This window comes from Ictidomys tridecemlineatus, chromosome 4 (genome assembly GCF_052094955.1).
Source record: "Ictidomys tridecemlineatus isolate mIctTri1 chromosome 4, mIctTri1.hap1, whole genome shotgun sequence".
NCBI classification, from domain to species: Eukaryota; Metazoa; Chordata; class Mammalia; order Rodentia; family Sciuridae; genus Ictidomys; species Ictidomys tridecemlineatus.
Genome location: NC_135480.1, coordinates 180,519,070 through 180,543,140, shown reverse-complemented (window position 1 = coordinate 180,543,140; position 24,071 = coordinate 180,519,070). Strand labels below are relative to the sequence as shown.

Sequence of the window (24,071 nt, the reverse complement as noted above, 5' to 3'; positions counted from 1 at the left end):
CTTCATGCTCTAGAAATAAACCAGTTGGTCTCTAAATGTTGGTAGCATTTAGAGACAACACTGATTTTAGTCATCTTAAAATAATATCTAAAGTGATCCCTTTAACATTGCAAATTCAATAGATTTATACTCAAACTGTACCCTGTTCATTTCTCTGGGCAACTGGAAAGCAAGCCAGTAAGTAGGGCAAAACATGTTCCCAGTATGATATCACTGTTTAGTTGTTATACATGTTAGTTAATACTCATGATGATTTAAAAAAAAATAAATGGATTATCATTTTTTTTTACAAAGGAAAATAAAAAGTACCATACTTAATGGTAAGGTATCCAGTGGCCTAGTTGTGCCAGTTTCAGCCTGGTTACCTTTAGACTGATCTTTCAGTTGAACTACAGAACATATAACATGCTCATATTTTTTAAAGTAAGGGAGAATTTGCCCCTTCAGTTTGATTTAGTGGCTTGAGGTTCCCCCAAGTCCCTTTGAACTGTATTGCTCTTGCACCACATTTATTTCTTATGTATTTAGAGTAACTGATGTGCTTGCTGCTCCTAAAGGACGAAGGAATATGAGGGAACCCATAAGATTAACCTTCAATGAAAAGAACAAATCTAGTGGAAGCAAAGAGAGGGAAGTGAGATAGTTTAGAGACCACTATCACTCTCAGCACACATATAGGGCCCATGGCAGCTGGTCCCCAGTGTCTTTGTGCAGCAGCTGCTAGGCACCAGACAGCATGGATTAAAGTAATAGAGAAATAGAGGCTGTGTTCTTGGGACCTGTGTCTTCTTGAAAAATGCCCCTTTGCAGCATTGTGTGTATTTCCCCAAGAATGTGTTAGTGCCTATAGATGATCCATATAAGAAAACTGTGTGACAGCTGGGTGGGGTCTCTTAGAGAAATTCTGAACCCCACATCCTGACAAAGGTCCAGAAGAATGCCCACCCTGGGAATTATGGGAAATTTATATAATAGCAACACTCAGACATGTCATTTCATTTAATGCCTATACTAGGCCTCCCAAGAAATCCTACGGAGTCCTGGGTGACATGCTGTTCACTGAAAGTCATTCAAGATAAATTTATTAAGCACACATTGTATATTAGGCACTGTGCTGGGGATACTGCAGTGAAATAATCTAGACATGGCCTCTGCTCACTTGGGGTTTATCTTCCCAGAGTGGGGAAAAAAAAAAAAGTGAGGAAATGAGTAGATGATTTTAAGAGAAATAGGGCTGACAATGGAAACCTACAAGAGGTTTGATAGAAGAGAGGGGTAGGGTAGCCCAGCCCTCCATGCATCTATCTGCCTGCTGGGCATCCCCTAGCTGCGCCCTCCTCTCCCCCTCCAAAGTCCCTCTTCTCCTTCTTCCTCTCCTCACCGACCCCCACTCTTCTCTGCCCTGCTCCTATCGCTGCCCATTTTCTGGTTTCCACGGGGCAGTCACGAGCCCCGACCCTGCCGGTCCTGAGACTCAACGGTCCCAGCGCGCCCACAGCACCAGCTCCTTCCTCGGACCCTGCGAGCCGCCACTCCGCGTCCGCAATGGGAAACGAGGCCAGTTACCCAAAGGAGATGTGCAGCCACTTCGAACCCGAAGAAATTAAAAGGCTGGGCAGGAGTTTCAAGAAGCTGGACTTTGACAAGTCGGGCGCTCTGAGTGTGAATGAGTTCATGTCGCTGCCCGAGCTGCAGCAGAACCCATTGGTGAAGCGGGTGATCGACATCTTCGACACCGACGGCAATGGAGAAGTGGACTTCACGGAATTCATCCGGGGGACCTCCCAGTTCAGCGTCAAAGGGGACGAGGAGCAGAAGTTGATGTTCGCGTTCAGGATCTACGACGTGGATAAAGATGGTTACATCTCCAACGGGGAGCTCTTCCAGGTGCTGAAGATGATGGTGGGCAACAACCTCAAGGACTGGCAGCTACAGCAGCTCGTGGACAAAACCATCATCATCATGGATAAGGACGGCGATGGGAAGTTATCCTTTGAGGAATTCAGTGCTGTGGTCAGAGACCTGGAAGTCCACAAGAAGTTGATAGTGACTGTGTGAGCCTGTTTTCAAAGAACATGGCCCAAACAACTTTGCCCAAAGCTTTCTTCTTTCTTACAAGATCTGTTCCAGGCATCCATCAATTGTCTCTCTGACTTAACCCAGAAGTATTTCTCTTTGTGGAAGCGACATTTTCTAACATGTGCTTCATCACCAATTCAGTGTTATTAATTCTTATCTCAGTGGTTCAGGGTATCACCCCAAATGGGGGAAGAGCAAGATGAAGCATCAAAGTGGGAAAAGGGGAAAAAAAAAGTCTTTTATAAATGTCTTTTTCTTTGTTTTGATTCAGATCCCAAACTGTAGTCAAAAACTTTAAAATAAGAAAATATATACCTTAGCCTGCCTTTCTCATGATTTTGTATGCAGGAGGAAATTGTACAATTTGTTTTTGGGTGTTAGGTGAACCATTCATTCACTTGTAGTGTTCAGATGCCTTTGACAGATTGTTAACTTCTTGTTGTAGCCACAAGGACTCCCTACTGAGTGTCTTTCAATTACTTTCCATGTAACAAAAATTCATCTCTTCTCATAGTAGGCTGCAGCTCCCTTCCCCATGAAGCATCTACTTAGGGGAAAGTGTCCAGTAGGAATCCTCCAGGGCTCATGTAAAAAATGTGAATCCTGCACCAAGTGCCCAGCCCAACTATATCCAGCAGTGGCAGTGGATATTCCATGTTGGCTAACAGCTCCAGTATTAAGTTCAGAAAAGGGATCTTCTAGTCAAACAAGGCAGGGACCTTCCAAAAAAGCACTCTCACTTTCAACTCTGTCAACTCACCTTAGTTGGAGTAAATGGGAGAGATATAGAGTCAGCCTTCCCACAGGACAGAGTCAGTAAAGATTCTGACTCTCCTGGGAATGCAAATAAGTCTCTAAGCAGAGGTGAATGGTGGCAGCACTGGCTGATTTTGAAAATTAGATCTGAGGCAGAGCAGAGAAACTGAAAACTCTCAAGAAGCTCTTGTCCTTCTGTAACATTGCTATTTCACTATAATTTTCTTTCTCACAAAGGACCACTCCCCATAAAGATGTCTAAGGCTCCCAAAATGCTAGAAAAAATGAAATGTGCTCTTCTTACACTTACCTAGCCAAGGGAAACCATTCAGGTGATTTCTCTCAGGATGAGGAAAATCCATTTCAGATAAGTTTATTGTTTCATTTTGAAGAAGCTGGCAACTAGACTGGCAGGACAACTATCTACAAGGCATTCTGACATACTTTTTATATTTTAAAGAACCACAAATAAGAGTCCCTGTCACTTTAATTCATGTGCAGTCCTAAAGAAATGTATTAACGATCATAAACACTCCCAATCCTATAGTCATATGAGTCATGACCCTATTGCAGGGTAATATAGATCAAAGATGCAAACACACTGGATTTGAATTCAGTTGCAACTGGGTTATCATAGTCTCTTAGCTATGTGAACATGAGCAAGTTAGCTTATGTCTTTCCACCTAATTAAAATGAGGATCTATACCATTTAAAATGTGTAAATCACCTAGAATACAATATGTTCGTGCTACTGATTCCCTTCTCCCTACTTTCCCTTATCAGTATGTAAAGGAGACATGAGGTGGCTGTTGTTTGTTTCTTAATAAGCAGAGTTCACTTTAGGCCTCAGTTTCCTGTTTTATGAAAATTGATACTTGATTTGATTCTAGTAATAACACTATTTGAGACAGGTAAATACAGGGACCATAAAAACAGTGAGGTAGAAACATTTACTACCTAGCCAAACCCACTCTAAATTTAACTGAATATCTTTATGATTCTTGCCCAGAAAGGAAACAATGGGGACAATGTCAATGTCCTCCCTCCCACCTCCCATTTTCAGAGGGAATAATAGACTCCTTGAGAACTGGGGAAACTTTAAAAGAGGGCAGTGCCCAACTGTTTGACTTTGTGGAGGGAATTTTACACGGGGAAAGTGAGCACATGTCATGCTGGCCAAGAAGACCTCTAACAGAGGGACATTATTTTTAGTGGCAATGTGTACATCAAAATATGGAGATTTTGAAATTATGAACATGGGTTTGAAACGTGGATTGTGTATGCAAATGTAACAAGGAAAAGAAAAATATTTTAGTTTCTGGAGTGACTAGAATTAAATGATTGCTTCATCAATCTACCTAACATAGCTGCCCAAAACTTTGTGGCAATGACTGAATCAAGAACTTGTTTCTGTTTTCAGCATTGGAAAGATCTGATGGGAAAATGGATCATACTTACTTCCAAGTTAGAATTCTTTGTTTTGTTTTGTTTTCTCTCAGTTGATTGCCAGTTGTCAACAATTTTAGTTTTATACAACTCCTTGGAGTGACAATAATAGTTACCATTTATAGAGCTACAATAATTCTTGGTACAACCTTTATTATATCATTTAATCAACACTGTGATGTGGGTACCATCATCTCAGCTTTACAAATGAGGCATAGAAAGATTGGAAGTTCCTCAAGGCCATCCATTCAGTAAGTAACAAAGCAAGGATTTATACCAGGTTTTCTGACCCCAAATCCTGAGCTTCATTTATATTTCAATGGCATTCCTCTTACTTTTGTGGCTCCATATGTACCTGTCTCAAATTATTTCTGTTAGTCTTATCAATGTAATCAAATCAAGTCTTAATGTTCACAAAAGAGGAAACTGAGGCCCAAAGAAGTAAATTACTTGTCAAGAAGCAAGCAGCCAGCCCCCATAACTTTGGTTTCACTTTTAGCAAAGAAACAAATATATTAGACAAGACAGTTTAAAACCGTTTTCCTCCTTCATCTCATCTTTTGAGAAATAGGTGACAGTATTTAGATTAAACTGAAAACAGCAACCAATATGCTCTGAGACTGCACAGATTAGTAACAATATGTCGTTATGAATCTATGCTAATGAGTTGTGTCTGCTTGCTACCATATGTCGCAGTCTCCAAGCCATGAAACACTCTTTTTGAAACAGAGGGGAAAATATGGCCTCAGCATAATTGGTTTATATTCCAAGTCTATCATGCTTTAGAAACATTCTCAAGGGAAAATCTTCCAAAAATTTAAAAGTTACAAATTCATCCTTCACTTATGCTACTGATTCTGTTAGGATATAGAGTAGGTAGGTAGTCTGGCTGTGGTGTTTTATCTATTTCCCATGCTTTGAAAAGGGAGAGGTCAGAGGCTTTTTAAGATAGGCGTTCATGGTAGAGAACTGAAGCCACTAGTCTGAAAATCAGACTTCAGATTAGACTCTGGACCCCTCTTTTTCCTTTTATATTTCCTCTTTTTGGGGAGCAGGGCACAGGGGGGTTGTGTATGTGTACTGAGGTTAGAACCTAGGATCTCACACATGCTGGCCAAGTGCTGTACCACTGAGCGAACCCCAAGCTCTGAACTCTTCTTTTATTGTATTAACTACTATACCTATGTTAGTAGCCAGTGACTGTGACTTATAAAATGTGGTAACTTTTCATCGCTGTGACTGAAAAACCTGATAAGAACGACTTATTATTTTGGCTCACAGTTTCAAAGGTTCAGTCTATGGTCATCTGATTCCATTGCTCTGGGCCTAAGGTGAGGCAGAACCTCCTGGCAGAAAGGTAAGGCAGAAGAAAGCTGCTCAGCTCACGGCAACCAGGAAGCAGAAAGAGAATAAGGGCCAGGGAGAAAATATAATCCCCAGACCATGCCATCAGCCATGCCTCACCTGCCCACAGTTACCACCTATAAATCAAAATTATTAATCCATTAAGTGGATTAATCCACTGATGAGGCTACAGCTCTCATAATCTAATCACTTCACCTCTGAACATTCCATTACTGCCTTACACATGAGCTTTTTAGGAAATACTCCATCTCCAAACCATAACATAAACCATGTGTCATATCACCTTTTTAAATGAATTAGCTGATTTAAAATGAAAATCATGACACATGCAATAAATTGTGTAGATCGGAGGACATAACTTGATAGACCATAGGCTAAAGCTAAGCACAAATGTGCATTTTTTTGGTGTTGGTTTCTCATGGTGTTTATTCTCACAATGATCTTTAATCATTTGCCATTTTTTTTAATCTGAAGGTTTTTTTAATTAAAATTAACATAAAGGAATGAGGCCACTCTAGGATGGAAGTGGCCTTTTGTGAGTCGAGGAGACTCTGAATATTGGGAGAAAATTAAAAGTTTCAATGAAGAGAAATTAACATAGTTCCACTCTTAGCACAAAAGTTCAAGCTGGAGCTGAGCATGGTGGTGAGTGCACACCTATAACCCCACCTGCTTGGGAGACTGAGGCAGGAGAATCACAAATTCAAGGCCAACCTGGGCAACTTAGTGAGAACTTGTCTCAAGGTTAAAAAAAAAAAAAAGTTAAGTCTGGGGGTGTAACTTAGTGGTAGAGCACTTGCCTAATAAGTTCAATCCCCAGTACTTCAAAAAAAAATGTTCAACATGAACAGAAGTATTCACCATTTTTTAAAAATTACAGCACTATAGACACAAGATATTTATTACAACAAACAATATATTCTAACAATTAAAGTTGTTATAAAACAAAGTGGGTAAAGATTGAACATCCAGGCCTTTGTAGGACTTAGTGACATTGAGAACGGGTTTTGTCCTTCTTAAGGGCAAAATTTCACACATCACCAGTCTTTAAAACAGTTATATCATTTGATGCTGTAACCACACCCATTACAATATTTATCCCAAATTAATCTAGAATGATATTTTAAAGTGCAATACTCAAAATGTTTTAACTACAGCAATATTTTTCTCATATATATAAATTACAATAGTAACTGACAGTTTGAGAATCTTCAAGTTGATTATGATAAAACAATAAGTGATAGGTTTAACACATTAAAATTAATAATTAATTTTTAGAAAATAATACTTTAAAAATTAATATTAAAAGTTTATTGTTTTACAAAATAGCAAGTTTTTAAACAGCATAATGCATAATTACTACTCTGGAAAATATGTATGCAAATGATCATAGTTCAGAAAAGAACAGAGAGAATCCAAAGTAATCATTTTATAGCAAAAGGATTACAAATAATCTCAAATTTATTTTTAGAAAACAATTTTTGGGGTTCTTTTAAGAATGAGTCAAATTTTTCAAAAGACTGAACCATGGAATTAATGTAGCAAATTAAATAGAGTTTCAAGCATAAAAGATGTTTGCCCAAGCTTAGAAAGTATGGGGGCTTGAGGAGCCTGAGGAATGTGGTGGGGGTAACATCTCCTCCATCTCCTGGGCAACAAGGGCAATCCCTGGGGGATGAGCTGCTAAGCAATTTCCAGGATAGGGAAGACAAAGAGTTCCCAGCCCCCAAACTCCAGGACCTGATTGCTTAGGAATCCTTCTGCTTATCCAAATGCCTGAGCACTGCTGATGTGGATTCATACAGTGCTTCCCTGGATTTGCTAAATCATCTTCTCCTGTTTCTTTTGTTAAGTATGATCCTTTTTTCTTTCTTTCTTTCTTTTCTTTTTCTGGTGCCAAGGATTGAACCCAAGGGTGCTCAACCACTGAGTCCCAACCCCAACCCTTTTTATTTTTTTATTTTGAGACAAGATCTAAGTTGCTTAGAGTCCCACTAAGTTGCTGAGGTTGTCCTCCAACCTGCAATCCTCCTGCCTCAGCCTCCCAAACAACTGGGGTTACAAGCGCGCACCACCACACCCAGTTAAGTATGATCTTTTACTCTGTCTTGGTTGATGAGAAAATTCCAGATTCTCTGAATGAACTTCTTCCTCTCTCTCCTGGTTGTTTTAAAGTGATTCTTTTTTAATTCCAAAATACGACATCACACAGTCTTACCCCATTTTCTCCAATGGAGCAAACTTATCTCCCTGGGACACTCTGTCTTGATACCCATATGGAGCCACAAAGGCCATTTGTATAAGCACAACAGAGAATCTGCCAATAATTTTTTTATTTTTTAGCTACTATTATGCTGGGGAAAATAGGAGGAAAAAAAACTTCAATTTTAGAAAATAGTATTCAATTCTTCCTTTTCTGTTCTATTAAGAGTCAGTGATATTTGGGGAGTACTATTGCCTTCATTTTCTTTACCTCTCAATAAAGTTGTTATTCCTTCTTTACCCCAAGCCCTCTTATTAAAGAAAAAAAATTTTTTTTCAATTTCAGGTTTTGGATTTACAAACTCAGAGAGGAGATAATCCCTGCAAAGTTTAATACACTTAGATGCTAAAAATAAAAATGACTTCCCCAGGCTCTTGTAGTCATCAGACCCTGGGGAAAAGTGTTAATAGAAAATCTTGAGAGTAATTGCAACTGAGTTCCTTTCCAGATATGTATTTCATTCAGCAAGCATTTATTGAGCACCTGCTTCTGGAGACACACAAAAAGGCACAGCCCCACACAGTCAGAGAAATCCTCCTCAAATAGGCTCCACCCATTCCTCTCAGTAAGCTCCATGAGAAATAGACGTTGCCTCAAAAGAGGTTGGAGTCACACCTAATTCTTCTAATAGTCTATCAGCTCAGATTTTTTTGTTTTAAGCAACAGATTAATTTAAGAAAACTATCAAAAGAATAATGGGGAAGCTCAATTCTTTGAAGGAAGAAAGCAAGCAATAGATGAGGCTTCAGGAACCACAGGACTCCTGGGTCATTAGGCAGCAACTAGAGGACTATGTCTTGGGAGCACTAACTTTGGCAGTCATTCAGCTCCAACCACCTAGATTCCAAATGTCTCTGCCTACTTGGGTCACATGGTTGGCCCAGGACCCGGGCTAGTGAGAACAATGAGTATATGATTGATAGGTAAACACACCAAAACCACATGAGGTAAGAGGAGAGCACTTTCCCAGGGAAAGGATCTTAAAAATCAATACAGTGTGGGCTGGGATTGTGGCTCAGCAGTAGAGCGCTCGCTTAGCATACACAGGACCCGGGTTCGATTCTCAGCACCACATAAAGAAAAATAATAATAAAGGCATTGTGTTGTGTCCATCTACAAGATATAAAAAAAAGATTTGTTCTCTCTCTCTCACCACAAAACAGCTGAAATTATTGCGTCCAGTACCCAGTGTTTGTCTGTTTTTAAAACATAGTTTTCCTCCCAGTTCCCACATTAGCTCCTTGAATTGATGAATTCCAGCTTCCAGCATAATCAGGTCAAGGAGGCAAGTTTTTCCAGCTCTTTGGGCTTTGGTTTTCTCACCTATCAGTTGGAAATCTCTTCCTCTCATTTTCTTCCTCACAAAACTATTCTATGAACTCCTGAGGTTTATGAAAGTGTTTGAAGAAAATATACAAATTTATGTTACACAAATAAGATTCTTTTAGATGTTCTCATTCATTTAAGAAATATTTATTGAACACCTGATGTGTGCTATATCCTGTTCTAGATAATCAGGTTAGGTACTGAACAAAATAGACAAAATCCCTGCTTTCCTGAAGCTTATGTTCTACTTGAGAAGGGAAATATGAATAAATAAATATATGTCAAGAGGAAAATAAGTCAAATTTAGGAGGACAGATTGTCTGAGAGAGGAGGAAGAAGAGCCACTGTAGTTAGGGTAGACTTCACCCAATAGGTGAATTTTAGCAGAGACTTGATGAAAAGTCAGCAAGAAGCAATATTGACTCCTGGCAGAAGAATTTACAGGCAGAAAACAGAAAATAAAAATCCTTTGAGCAACTATTTGCTGAATGGATTTAAGGAACACTGGGGCATCCCACAGGCTGAGCAGAGTAACAAATGAGAAAGAAGATGTGCAATTAGGAAGTGTGAGACAAGATCACATAAGGCTTGAGGCCCATTATAAAACTCTGTAATTTACTCTGCATGAGATGGAAAACCTTGGTGTTGAACACAGGAGGAACATGATGTTTTGAGAGGGTCATTCTAGCTGCCATGTAAAAGACAAGCTGAAGGGATCAGGGAAAATAATTGCAAAGCTATTTCAATAATTTAGGTAAGATGTGATGGTAATTTGGACCAGGATGTATGGTCCAAGTGGTGGGAGGTCATCAGATTCTGGATCTACTCTGAACATCAGGTCTACCATAAATTTAGAGGCATATGAGATACAGAATGCAAAAGAAAGAGAGGAGTCAAAGATGACTCTATAGCTTTTGTCCTAAGCAATTGTAGGGATGGAGTTTCACTGAGATGAGAAGGACAATGTAAGAAGCAGCTTTCAAGGAGAAAATTAGGAGTTCATTTTTGATGTTTTAAATTTCAGATATCCATTAGATAATCAAGTAAAGAAGTTGAATAGGGAGTTGAGGAATAAAAGTCCCAAATTCTTAGGAATCATTATGTATAGGTGGTATTTAAAGCCATATTGTGGATGAGAAAGTGAGAGCAAAGGATTGAAGGCATGTCAGAAAGATGAGGAGGAACAGTGCAAGAGATTGAGATGGAACAAAGAGATAGGGGTATTCCAAAAACAAATTGAAGAAACGCTATCAAAGAGGAAGGAGCAATCAACAATGCCCAAGCTGCGGATACATGAATTAGGTGAAAATTGATCACTGGATTTGATAATGTGGAGGTAATTGATGACTGATAGGAGTTGCTTGACAGGTAATTAGGGCAGGGGAAAACAAAAGCCTGAGTTAAGTGGGTCCAGGAGACAATGAGAGGAGAATCAAAACCAATAAATATAGAAACTGTAGAGAACCAGAGAAATTGAACGGTTGATATATATTGGTAGATGTGAATTGGAGGCAGAGAAGATTAGTTGCATAGGATTTGATCAGTAACATCTCAGGCAAATGATGAGTGAAATACTTTAATTGCATTTCTTGCTGGAGGCTTGAAAACTTGTCACTTATCCAGCCAGCTGTCAGATGTTTCAAGTGCCCACATCTGAGCAAGATGCAAAACAAGGTTTGGGCAGCAGCAAAATTGCTGCTTCTTCCCCCAACCAATGATGACCCCTACATTTTACTGGAAGCATTGATGATCTGGGCAAAAAGCACACTTTTAATAGCAAAGGCATCTCCCTCTTTATCTGAATCTTGTCGGCTCCTAGAACTGTGTTCACTGGTGAATTTCCAGATGGAAAAAAATTATAAAAAATGATTCTCACCATATCCAAGAATCCCAACCAGTTTCCCGAAGTATCACTAAAATACTCTTAGACACCTATCATTGTCAAATACCTGATGCACATGCATAGATTGTTTTATATGACAATCCACCAAGAATTTCTGCATAATATAGAGTATTTACAATGCCAATTTTTTAGTGCTTATTTAGTGGATATCCCTGGATGCAATATGCAAAGTATGATATCAGATAAAAACTATGCTTTCCCTCCACAGTGCAATAAATGTTTACTAATATAAATAGAATGCAAAACATAATATATATGTTGATATATGTTGGGAGATGTGGATTGGAGTTAGAGAAGATTAGTTGCATAGGATTTGATCAGTAAGATCTCAGGCAAATGATGAGTGAAATACTTTATATTATAAATAAAATAAAATTTTGAAAAATAAGCAATGCAGTTTCTTGAATGGTTACTTACTGATGAAAGATTTGCCTAAAAGGGGGTAGGACTAAGTGAAGAACTAAGTGAAGCCATTAACTATATAAGATTTGCCCATGGCTAAACCCTGGGACAATCTTCTCTTGAAGCTGGAGGCTCTGGAAGAGGGTGACTATAAGCCATCAAACGAAACTGCAGATGAAGCAATGGGATTAAAAGGAAGTAAAAAAAAAAAAAAAAAAACTAAAAAGTTTAGTTTGCTTGCATTCTTTTAGCTTTCACTTACACAGCTCTCAGCAACATGAGAACAGGCTCATGATTGCATTTTTAAATATACTTCTGCTCATGTCATTTGAAACTGCAATGATCTTTTTGTCTGCATCAGCTAAATTTATTTTAAATATTTGACAATGAATATTCATTGCTCCTCTTTTTTTTTCCCCTATCCAAGGATGACTGTCGAGTTGAGCAAGTTCCACCTTATTAGAAAAAAAGGTTTTCACTTGATAACTTGGGGTGGATGTGAATATCCAATGCATAGCACATTTAAAGATCCGTGATCCTAGGGGAAGAAAGGCCAAATTACAACCACAGCTGCACATCAACTGCAGCTGCACATCTTATCACTCAGACTCAGACACAACTTAAACATTTTGGTTGGTGCTTACAGGCAGATTATAATGGATTTTCAATTTAGATGCTGAGTTTTTTAATAAAATTCTTTTGCAAGTTTTTACAGTGAGTAGACAGAATTCAGAGAGTAAAGGATACCTATAAGTGGCATTTGCTCAAGAGATAATGCAGGCTTAGGCATAACACTGCCCAGATTCACTACCTGGTCTGACTCCCCCACATATTTGCTTATATGATCTTGGATAATGTAATTAATTTCCAGGATTCTCCATTTGCTCAAATGTGAAATGGAGGTAATACTACTTAACTTATGGGGTTATTGCAAGATCATAATGTGCATATGTGGCTCCTGGCACACATACTAAATGCCTAATAAAAACACAACTACTTCTATAATCTGTTAGAATGAGGGTATAAACATCAGAAGTTTAAAGAAAGAAATATACAATATAAATTGAATATAGCCTACTTATTACTGAGGTCACCAGAGGAAAATGAGACTAATTACTGTTATGCATAGGAAAACAGAGAGAGAACCCTGTGTTCAAAGGCAAGATGTCTTGTTATAAGTTGCATTCATTTCTCTTCCTTATCTTGACAATGTCTTAACTTCCTAAGGAGGCAGTGCTCATCTGTCTATTTAGAGTTTTACTGAATATCTGATGATGTTAGTGTTAAAGTCCAAAATGAATTTCCCCAGTTTTTTCTTTATCCATAGCAATAACTCCTCACTGGATATTTCTAATAGCCAATCCTGTTCACCTTACAATAGACAGAGGACAAGGTCTACTTTCAACACATTTGTATGTACTTTCTAGAGGTTAATTTTATGTAATTTGTCACTTCTAGTACAGAGATTTCCCAGGGAAAAGGCCCAGTACCTATGTAGTCCTAAGGGCCCAGTGTACCTCCTCTCCAAACCCTCTCCTAGACCAGCAGGGTCTAGGCATCTGCCTTTATTCTGAAATCCTCTGCCTCATTTTCCTGCCTATATCTCAGTCTCCTAGACCTCTGAGCCCCTGAGCAGCTCTTGTCTTTCCTTCTTTGGGGATTCTAATGCTGATCTTTGATCTACAGTCTTTGCCCAAAGTCCTATCATGGAGGAAAAGAGAATCAATGAACTAGGCTCCATCTCCCAGTCTTGATCCCAAGATGGACTTCCCAGTGCACCTAGTGCCTGAACCATGCCTGGCTGGCTTTTTCTCCAGGACTGGGTGGGGAAGGTCAGGGAGAATGAAATAAAGGAAATCCTTTAAAGAGAATAGGAGGATCTCTCACATCAGACAGATGAGGAAGTCAAGAGTGTGGCTCTCCTGGAGATAAACTACATGTCTTGACCCAGCACTAACTTTTTAGCTATGTGACCTTGGACAAGTTACTGAACTTCTTTGTTGCAGTTACTTCACCTATAAAATAGGGATATAAACAGTACCTTCTTCACAGGTTGTTATGAAGATTAGGCAAGTTGCTACATTGATGAAGTACTCAGAACTGCGTCTTATGCATAGTAAGTGCAAATAATTATCAGTGGTAATGATGACAAATAACACCCATATTCCTTAGCATGGCATCCAAGGTCTTGCATAGTATGTGTCCTTAACTATAAAATGGGTATTATAATACCTATCTAAATACAAAATACTTGGCAAAAAGTTTGCAACAAATAAATATTAAGTTCTTTCTCTTTCTCCTCCTCAGCTACCTCATTTCATGGGCTGGTTCAACTTACTACACTTCTTTGGTCTGTTTCCTTATCTGTAAAATGAAGGCATTGAACTAGATTATTTCCATTTTCCCTGTCAGATATAAATTCCACAACTACTAAAGGCATCTCTTTTCTCCTTAAATCTATTTATTCTCTGTCCCTGAGAGAGTCTCTTTCCTTCACAGCTATTCAGCATTTGAACATATTAAATTGTTTGAGCTCCATCTCTACTTTCTCCATCTCTAAGGGGTGTGGGGTGTTGTTAACACCCAGGGCCTTGGCACAACACCAGCTGTTATTCATACAATGAGATTAATATGAGAGTAGTACCCCAGGGCTTGTGTTCTGCTCCACCCTCAGTCCAGTACTGACTGACATTCACTAAACACACAGAGGAATAGTCTCCAGCTTTCCTTGGGTCCAGAGAAGCAGGAAGCTGAGTCTGGAAAAGAAAAAAAATGAATTGGCATTGGATCACATGGAGCATCACATTCATGGCCTTTCCTGTTTTTGTCACAGACTTTGCAAATGGGCATCAAACATTTCTCTGGACTCTTCGTGCTGCTGTGCATTGGATTTGGTCTGTCCATCTTGACAACCATTGGAGAGCACATAGTGTACAGGCTGCTGTTACCACGAATCAAAAACAAATCCAAACTGCAATATTGGCTGCACACCAGTCAGGTGAGTACTATAGGTCTCTCGCTTCAATGTTCCCATACTCAGTGATGGGAGGATCTAGAGCCCTATGTCAGACGGACAAATGGCAAACCCCCAAAAGAACAAGAGTAGTGTAGGCACTCAATTAGAAGATGGATTTTCTTCTTTCCCATTGATTTGCCTTCCCCCTAAATTAAGCAATCCCAGTGTCCCTTCCTTTCCTATAGCTCTCCACTGCTGCTCATAATAGAATAAATAGAACTATTTTTAATGAGGTTCCACTTAATGGTGACCATGTTAAGAGATGGTGTGAAAAATGTATTACCTACAGGTTCTTTTCTTGCCAAAATTGAACCCTATTAAATGAATTCAAGATCCCTATTTCCCTTTGAGTGACTCTATTTGCCCTGTTCTCTGTTGTTTTCTCTAGTCCAGAGGTTTGAGGGTCCTCTTAGCCTACTGGTGCTCAGGCCAAGGTTAATAGTGCCACAGTTCTTGCATGCAACCCAGACACCATCACATGGATGTACAGGGAGGACAGAAACCATTAGCAGACCAACCATTCTGACACCCCCTTACGTATTCCTCCCATACTTACCTGCAGGATATTGGCATGGAAAACAAAAATGTGGTCAGAGGGTGTCTTATAATGGAGAGGCTCTCACAAATAGAGTGTTTTCATCCACCAAGGTGAGGAGGGTGAGTGGTCCTGGTTTCCCCAGTTGCGGGATCCCTCTACCTGAACACCCTGGGTCACTTCTCACCAGTGAGTCTGTGTATTTTGCCTCTCTTGCCCCTATTTGTCTATTCTCTTGCTGACCTTCTGGCTCTCTTAATGCTGTACCTTTTTGTTTCTATATAGAATACTATCATTGGTTCGGTTTCAGTCGAACCCTATTCATCCTGCTTCCTTCCCAGGAGAACTTGGTCTCCTAGGAGAGTTCCACAAAGTGATCTCCGTTGTATGCTAATATGTTAATATAATTAGTTTAATTCTCAGGATTTATGTTTCTCTTGCCAAAATGTAGGAACAAGGTTTTGATCATTTTAGCAAATGTACAAGGCCTTACTTCACGTGGGCTATGTTCACACTTCTTTATATCACTCACCATTTTACAATCCAAAACATTTCCAAACTTCCTAATAGATCTCTTTTTTCCCCCTTCAAGTAGAATAATAACATGTAATTAGAATTCTTATTATCCTGAGGTTTGAGGCTAAATGTTGATATACTTCAGGCATCCTTGAAATTTGGTTAAAGAGGCCAAGTTTTGTAGAGACTAGATACTCCATTAAATCCCAAGCGGTACTTTGTCTCCTGACCCATGTGTTTCTAATGATCTCTACCTCTGAATCTGTTCTTTCCAACAGAGATTTCATCGAGCATTAAACACATCATTTGTAGAAGAAAAGCAACAGCGTTTCAAGACCAAACGTGTGGAAAAAAGGTAAGAGGAGGCCAATGCCAGCTGTCTTTGTACTTGCTAAAATAAGTTTAGAGACATAACTGAGAACCCATGCCCAAAAGGGAAGTTATGACTAAATAATTTTTCAGATCAAATCAGGACAATTTGTTGATAAACAAAATCAATATAAGTACATATAGTTTTAGATAAACTAAAACACACACACACAAACACGTGCAGAATAGGCACGATACTGTCATGGTTGAAAGTGCAGGTGTGGACACTGGAGTCAAGTGTCTGGATCCATCCTATCTCTACCACTTAAAATATGTGTGGCCTTGGACAAGTTCTTGAACTTCCCTGTGCTTCAGGTTCATCTGTGAAACTGAGAAAAGCAATATTTATTTCCTAGAGTTGCTGTAAAGATTAAAGAGATAATATTTGCCAAACCTTGAAATCAAAACAAATGCCTAATAAATATTAACTATTGTTAGGTACAGAATACAGTTGAAACTAAATTCATGAGTGCTATAGGCAGTTAATTTCATGTGCTATTGTCTTTTGGGCATGTTTCTACTTCCAACCTCTTTCTAGCACTCCTAGGAATATTTGAAATACACAACAGACATGTCCTTCCTAATGGATTTCGTTAGATTTCACTCTTAGAACTCCCTAGAAAACAGCATTTCATTGGCAGGAAGTAGCAAACATTAAATGCATCAATGAGATTTGAAACTTCAAACTCTACATCCTCACCATGGCCACCTGTGCACGACTGTCACCTCATTCATGGTGACTGAAGATTTCAGAAGCATTTCTGGTGGCCTCTTTGCCTATGCCCTGCTGGTTCTTCCGTGTGCCCAGAGGCCTCAGATGGGGGCATCTGCTCTGAGCAACTCTGCAATCCATGGTGTATCTCAGCTTCAAAGTGTAGTTTTCTGGGTAGGTTTGAAATCTGATTTTCATACCGCTCGCTTATACAGAAGAAAAAGGGGTGAACAGCATGGTTCTCTGTCATGGCTGTATCTCCTATGGGGCTGTTGCAGTCCCTTCATTCCAGGGCACATCTAGCTAGTCAGAATCATTTTCATTGTCTCTTAGAGCCTCTCTTTCCAGTCAGAGAGCACTCTCTGCTCCCTCTCAAGTCTGTGGCATTCCTCTATCACAGTGAAAGTCTCTTAGTGACAAGCTGTAGCCTAATCAGGTCACAGCTGTTCCATGTCACGTTACATAGATTTTTCTATAATTATTTTTAACATAAAATTTTAATGAGAGGAACACAAGAAGACACAGCAGCAGCAAAGATGCAGTCTTACAATGACAAAACATTTGTTTTCCACCAATAAACAGGAAGCCCAGTGATCTCGGCTCCAACTGTGATGCCATTCTTATTCACATCTATCTCACCTCAATTGGGAGCCAAGTGTGTCTGCTCACTCAATGTACCCAATTTCTTTGCAGATTTCCTTTCTGAATCTCTTACTTTGAGGCAAAGCTAAGACAGAATAAGTCCTCGTGGCTGTGACTTGAGTAACCAACAGTTTGTCACTCACAGTTTGTCACTTGTACTGTGATACAGGAATATCACAGACTAAAAGGGGTCAGGAAGCACTCTCTGACTGGGAAGAGAGGCTGTAAGGAAAAGTGGAAACCTTCCTGATTAGTTAGATGTGACCTGGAGGGAAGGGACTGCAGGAGCCCCATAGGAGATACAGCTATGAAAAACAATCATGCTGTCTACCCCTTTGTTTTCTGTTATGAATGAGAGGTGGTCTTGGGCCCACATTTCCTTTGCCCACGAATTATGAATTATTAAAATGATCTTGAGGAAAGTCTTGCAAAAATTTTGAGCCCTAGTATGGAGACAGATGTTGTTCCTTTTTGATTTAATGCAGAGAAACAAATGGATATTGTAAGAGATTATATATACATAGTCAACATGTGAAAAATTAAGGGGACCCTAAGGCCAGAAGAAAAATTATTATTTGTCTTCTCTCTGATTCTAATTTAAAGTTAGGGGAGCTCTAAGCGGGTTCATTATAGAACTTTTACACAATCTAGGACATAGGAAAACTGAGCTCTGGTACATTCTGCTCATTAATATGAAACAAACTAAGAGAAACATTAAAGAACTAAAGGGTAGTTTGGTATGTCTGTGTGCTTTAATGGCTTGGGGAATATAGCAGTTGGTTTTCACTGTGTGAGAAATTGTTCTAATACTTAATGTTTTCAACAACAGTGAGTTGTTTACTAATCTATGGATTAGCTGAGCAGTTTGCTGATCTGAGCCAGACTTGGCTAAGTTGGACCAGGCTTCCTTATGTTTGCAGCCAGCTTGGGGAGGGGAGAGTAACTAAAAGCTGCCTGGCCTATGATTGGTCTCATTTGGTCTACTAGGGCAATGGAGGACTCTCTCCACATGGTCTGTCATCACCCAGCAAGCTAATGTGGACTTGTTCACATTGTAGCAACAGGGGACTAGAAGACAAATGTTTCTTGAAAGCTTAGGCTGGAACTGCCACCTTTTCTATTGGTCAAAACAAGTTATAAGGCCAGTCCTCATTCAGAGAGAAGGGAAGCATCCTGATAGGGATGTACAGCCAAGTCCCATGACAGAGGAGCATGGCTGAAAGGAGGAATGAAGGACCAGACCACATTTCCAGTCTACCTCAGGGCAAGCAAAAGAGAATCATTCTATTAAGACCTTGTGTTTTTGTTCTCAATCATGTAAATGCATCAAGACTTTATCACCCTTGCCCTTACTCCTCCTTCCCTTTCTCCCTGGCAGATAAAAAGGAATAGTCAGTTTAGTAATGTGGGTGGGAGCAAAAATACAAGGATTTAATAGGGTGTTTCTACTGCATTTTGCCCAGACAGCAAAAGCAGTCATAAAGTCATAATCTTCCTCCTTGGTCTACTCCTAGGATAGGGCTCTTAACTGTTCTTGTAGTGAGAAAATCTTCGCATTTCATACAACTATCAAAGTGCATTTCAGAAACAAGATCACCTCCCTCCTGTACCTATCTAGCAATAACTTTCTTACTGTCTATAGCCACTTCTCCACAATGATGATAGGAGCCACAATGCAAGCCTGAAAGAGGAGCACAAACCTCAAATCCATTTCTACTTGACATTCATTATCCCAGCAAGAACCTGAGTCTTTCTTGGGACTTTTTTTTTTTTTTTAAGCATCAGATCTGACCTGTTATTCTCAAACTACATAAAAACATCCCTGTAATAAAAAGCATTTTGCTGAAACCTGTGGCTTATATACTTTTATTCTCCCCTTAATCAAGTAGTAAACATCAGCATGGCCCTGTGAGATTGAGATAAGCCATATAATCATATCTATCAGCAAACTGATGCTTGCAGGCCAATATCTGAATAAAGAGACTTTCACTCTTACTAAATCATCTTTACTCATCATCTTTACAGTCATAGACTATTCAAGGCAGAGTTGCTTACTGTGCTTCCCCTGCAGGAAGGCACCTAAGGTTCTTTACAAAAGAATGTGCCACGCCACATACCATCAAATGATACCCTATTCCATTTCTAAAGCACAAAAGACAAGATAAGGGGGCTGGGGATGTGGCTCAAGTGGTAACGCGCTTGCCTGGCATTCGCAGGGCACTGGGTTCGATCCTCAACACTACATAAAAAAAAATAAAATAAAGATGTTGTGTCCACCGAAAACTGAAAAAATATTTTAAAAATTCTCTCTCTCTCTTCAAAAAAAAAAAAAAAGACAAGACAAGACTTTGAACTTCAGTTGAAAGTTCATGGCTCCTATAATCCCCCACCACCCACCTAGCAAGCAAGTTTATCAATGGCTTTGTAACTTCATCTTGAAAGGCATACCCAGCTCTATATTGTTCATGCAGGACACGGCCAGCAGGGGAAGAGCATTGGAAGGCTGCATAATGGAAGTTGAATTTGAACTGTGTTTGCTTCCTAGGTCCAACATAGGACCCCATCAACTCATGGTGTGGAATACTTCCAATATGAGTCATGACAACCAACGAAAATACATCTTTAGTGATGAGGGAGGACAAAACCAGCTGGGCATTCGGACCCACCAAGACATCCCTCTCCCTCCAAGGAGAAGAGAGCTCCCTGCCTCACTGACCACCAATGGGAAAGCCGACAACCTCAACGTAGCTCGGAATTCAGTGATGCAGGAACTCTCAGAGCTGGAGAAGCAGATTCAGGTGATCCGCCAGGAGCTACATTTGGCTGTGAGCAGAAAAACGGAGCTGGAAGAGTATCAAAGGACAAATCGGACTTGTGAGTCCTAGGCAATCAGGCTGCCCTCTTCCCCCAACTCCTGGCTTTCCTGAGCCCTTGAGATACTTTGTAATGCTCTTTTGTAAGGATTGACAAAGGTGAGGGAAACCAAGATCTAGGTCTTCTAGGGGTCAAGTCAGCTCTCCCCAGATTAACATGCGGCAGTGATTCTTTTTCCAAACTCACCTCCTAGGTTCTCCAGGGTAAAAAGCCTTTTCCTAGCAGGAGTCCAAAGTTAGGAGTAACCTCTGTATAAGGGACCTGTGAACAATCAGACAACCCCTAGCTCCTGTTAACCTTTCACCAGGTGCCACAATAATATTCCCAGGTTTTAGCCCTTTCTCTGCACTATCAACCAGAGATAAAACTGTTACTCAAACCTGTGTCTTACTGGGTTGTTGGTTTTAATCTTAACATAAAACAGAATTATCCAGGGCTATAGCTTTTGATACAACTCCCCAATCTAGATTTGTACCCACATTTCTGAATGGGGAGCAGTAGAAGTGCTAGAGTAACTTAAGGAAGAGGGCATACTTAAAAATAAAGCAAACTCAATATCATTGCAGGCAAGGATTGACTGGATCAGGCAAAGAGCCAAGTTCTTAAGAAGGTTCTGGATCTCTGACACCATCCTAACATTTAATAGGAACATGTTTACATACCACTATGAAAAGGAATGGGAATGCAGTGAGGGGGGACAGAGGTCAGGCAAAAGGGGCCTGTAAAATGCTTTTACAACAAAATCTCTGGACCAGATAGGCCATTTGGCTAAAGAATGAATATGATTATACTTCTAACCTAACTAAGCATTTCCACTATAGTGCGTGCCTTTTATAAAGGAAATGAAAGAGAAAAGCAAAGCAAGGTTAGGATGAACTTGGAATATCCCTATTTTTTTGCTTGTAATAGGGCATGTGAATTGGACTGCAGGTTAAGGGAAATACTCTGCACATCATTTTCAGATCAGCAGTCACTTATCAGCCATAAGAATCCAAAAAGTGAACCTTCAGCCCAAGAACATCAGAAGGCTCAGCATTCAGTAGTCTGTGCTCTGCATATCTATAGGGATATTACCAAGTCAATCTCCCATCCTCAAATCCACTCACTTCTGAGGAGCTAAGAACAGGTTTGGATCCCTTTGATTATCTTCCAGGACCCATCAAACACTAATATAAATAACCTAGCTTCCCCCTTGCCTAGGGATTTTTTTCCCCAGTAACAATAGCTTGGGCATGCAAAAAGAAATAAATATATGAACTCCAGAACTTCAGTTCCCAGGTGTTAGCACAGATAAGAATCAGTTAAGGAACTCCTCAGAATGCTGATGGCCAGGACTTTTCCCCAGAGATTATGGGAGTTGGGGTTTGGAGGTAGGCTCAGAAACAGCGTTAACTAACACCCCTAGGAACACATGCAGGGGTCCTAAAATTACTCATGAAGAAACACTACTTTGGAAGTTCAGTTTGGCTGCCATCATGCATGGGGAGAAATGAGGAGACACTTTTTGAGAATTTTTTCCTTTAACTTCAGCACAGTCTGCTGATTCACCTTTCACAGTGCACCCTGACCCTAGGGCACCATTGAGGACTAGGTTTTCTTATCACTTGTTGCTTTATCCACTCAGTATTCATTTCCCCACCCTGATCAGTTTGAATATCTACAGTAAGTTCACAGCAGTGGGCCAAGAAGTATGCAGATCTTTAGAAAGTTCACAGTTTCTCCTCTATTTTTTTTTTTTTTTTAGTACTATGTCTGCAATTCCACCAAGAGCTATCCAGTGCTCTAGGGGAAATATAATACTTTAACCTGTAATTAGATTACACCTTAGCAATTAGTTAACTGAGAAAACTCAGGAGTGGAGATAAATTCAGAGATGCTTATAAGGGAGGTAAGAGGACTCCAAAATTAGACTTGCGGTCAACTTCAGATGAAACAGTTCAACAGTGAGGGATCAGGTGAGCTCCCGAACCAGAAAGGACAATTTGCTTTAAAGTATCTTCCCCCTCCTCACAACCCCACCCTATGCTCAAAAATAGGTTTATAGCTGCCTTTGGAAGATCATGCCCCTTAGCCATCCCTACCCATTTCTGACAAACAAGGATACCTAGAGATTCTGCCGCCATACTCCGAGCACCCCTGGATATTTGTGCAGCATGGAAGGCTGATGTACAGGTGTACCTCAATTCGTGTTAACAGCCATGCTCCTAATGTATGTGGACATTTTTGTAACTCAACTCATATGGTGACTGTACTTGAGAAGCTATTTAAGGGAACCCAGAGGTGAATTCTTTTGTAAAGAATCCTTTTGTAATGCAATTAATTATCCCTTAATGTATCTGTTTTGTAAGTTTGGATTTTTGTATATCAGGTTTACCTTAAGTTTCTCTACTGAGGCATTCTTAGCGGTGGCAATCATACCACCCTATCCACAGAGTAGAGGACCAGTGCATACTTCTCAAGTACCTTCTGAGGAAGTACCTGGCCAAAATTGTGGCCAAATGCAGTGAGAAGCAGCAGGCGGCAAAGGCAGGCTTACTGCTATCAATATTGCTTAAAATATTCCCAAGTCTTGGGTAAAGAAAAACCATAATTGCTTGTGTTGAAATGAAGCAGTCTTCATGTTCAGTAGCAATGGTTTTTTAAATGGTAGTAATTGAAAAGTGTTTTGCAATTTGTGAAACAGTGTATTGTGTTTTGTAAAAAGACTTCATGAAATGGTGGGTCCTTGAAACTCTTCTGTTCTATTCCACCTCTCTTCTCTCAACTTCCCTCCTCAGGCTCTGAAAAAAAAAAAAAAAAAAGACCCAACAACAAAGATCAGAAGACTTCAGGAACTTCAGGTGGAGGGTTGCATTTTGGTAAATTAGAAAGAGCTAAAAGATGCTAGACCTTGCCTCCTCTCATTGGCTTCCATTTCGTGAGATTAGGAAGACTTCTTTTCCAAGCTCTGGTGCTGGGTAACCTGGTACATGTCCCATCCTCCAAAGGGGAAATCCTGGCACAGGAAGCACATACAGCATACTGGGCAAGCTGAAATGGATGTCTTTTTGGTTCATATAAATAATAAGGGCCCCAAAGCGTTTAGGCCACAAAGTTAAGGAGAAAGGCGATTTCTCCAATAAATAAAAATAGATTGGAAGAAAGATTGGGACAGCCAAGTGAGGCAGCTAGCCACAGAGCCCAATCAGTTGAGGTCTTTAATGTGCGTGGAGGAGACTCCTAATTATTCATGAATCTTGCTGATGCACAAACCCTATAAGGAGCTGCTGTTTCCCTGTCAGCCCAAGAAGTGCTAAGTGGAACAAGAGTCCAGTGCAACAGTGCTATGATCTGTCTCAGTGTTGGTGCTGGGTCTGTCTGAGCCCTGGAGCAAGTTAAGCACTTCCTTGGTGTGGACAAAGAATAAAGGGAAAAGAAACTACTTTAAAACCTCCTTTCCTCCCAATTTATGTTTTGATACGCAAACCAGAAAATCCCAAGGAAATTGCTTTCTAGTCATTAAAACCACTATCTGCATTGTTCAGTTTCTCTTTCTTCACCCACCTCAAATGCCCATCTAACCCAGGATTCCCTCACTCTTCTTAGTTACTGATCATTTTATGAAAATAATGTAATTATAAGTATTTTCTGAAGGTTTGTGAAGAGTATTTGCATTGTGTCTTCATTTTAATGTGTGCAATCCCTATGCTCCAAGAACCAAAAGCTGTCTTGTGAGTATCAAGTGAACAGGCTGTTTTGCTCCAGCCACTTTCTTGTACAACAACACGGATGGACAAGATGTCCTCAGGTCTTCTCCATCTTCAGTTTCTATGACTGTGGAATAAATGTTCAGATAGAAACCTCATTGCTGCCATTCTTGGGGGATTT

At 39.9% G+C, this 24,071-nt stretch overlaps 2 protein-coding genes across 3 annotated transcripts in view; both read left to right on the top strand.

Moving 5' to 3' along the window:
• Positions 1-24,043, top strand: part of Grin3a (glutamate ionotropic receptor NMDA type subunit 3A) — a 163,678-nt gene extending 139,635 nt beyond the window's left edge. Inside the window, exons 7-10 of one of the 2 annotated variants that reach the window (XM_040286111.2) lie at positions 13,593-13,656; positions 14,374-14,538; positions 15,886-15,962; positions 19,876-19,945. In XM_040286111.2, coding sequence (XP_040142045.2) covers positions 13,593-13,656; positions 14,374-14,538; positions 15,886-15,962; positions 19,876-19,932 — 363 coding nt within the window. In that variant the 3' untranslated portion in view covers positions 19,933-19,945. Of the gene's footprint in view, positions 1-13,592; positions 13,657-14,373; positions 14,539-15,885; positions 15,963-19,875 lie in introns of both variants that reach the window. The other variant, XM_005326338.4, reaches the window with a different exon arrangement.
• Ppp3r2 (protein phosphatase 3 regulatory subunit B, beta) lies at positions 465-3,589 on the top strand. The gene has a single exon (XM_005326339.3). It carries the CDS (start codon positions 1,546-1,548, stop codon positions 2,056-2,058), a length of 513 nt encoding a protein of 170 aa, XP_005326396.1. The 5' UTR covers positions 465-1,545; the 3' UTR covers positions 2,059-3,589.
• Positions 24,044-24,071: the final 28 nt, after the last annotated feature.

What these genes read in the sequence shown, in the direction of transcription:
- Ppp3r2 (XM_005326339.3), top strand. Translation starts at nt 1,546, where the DNA reads ATGGGAAACGAGGCCAGTTACCCAAAGGAGATGTGCAGCCACTTCGAA.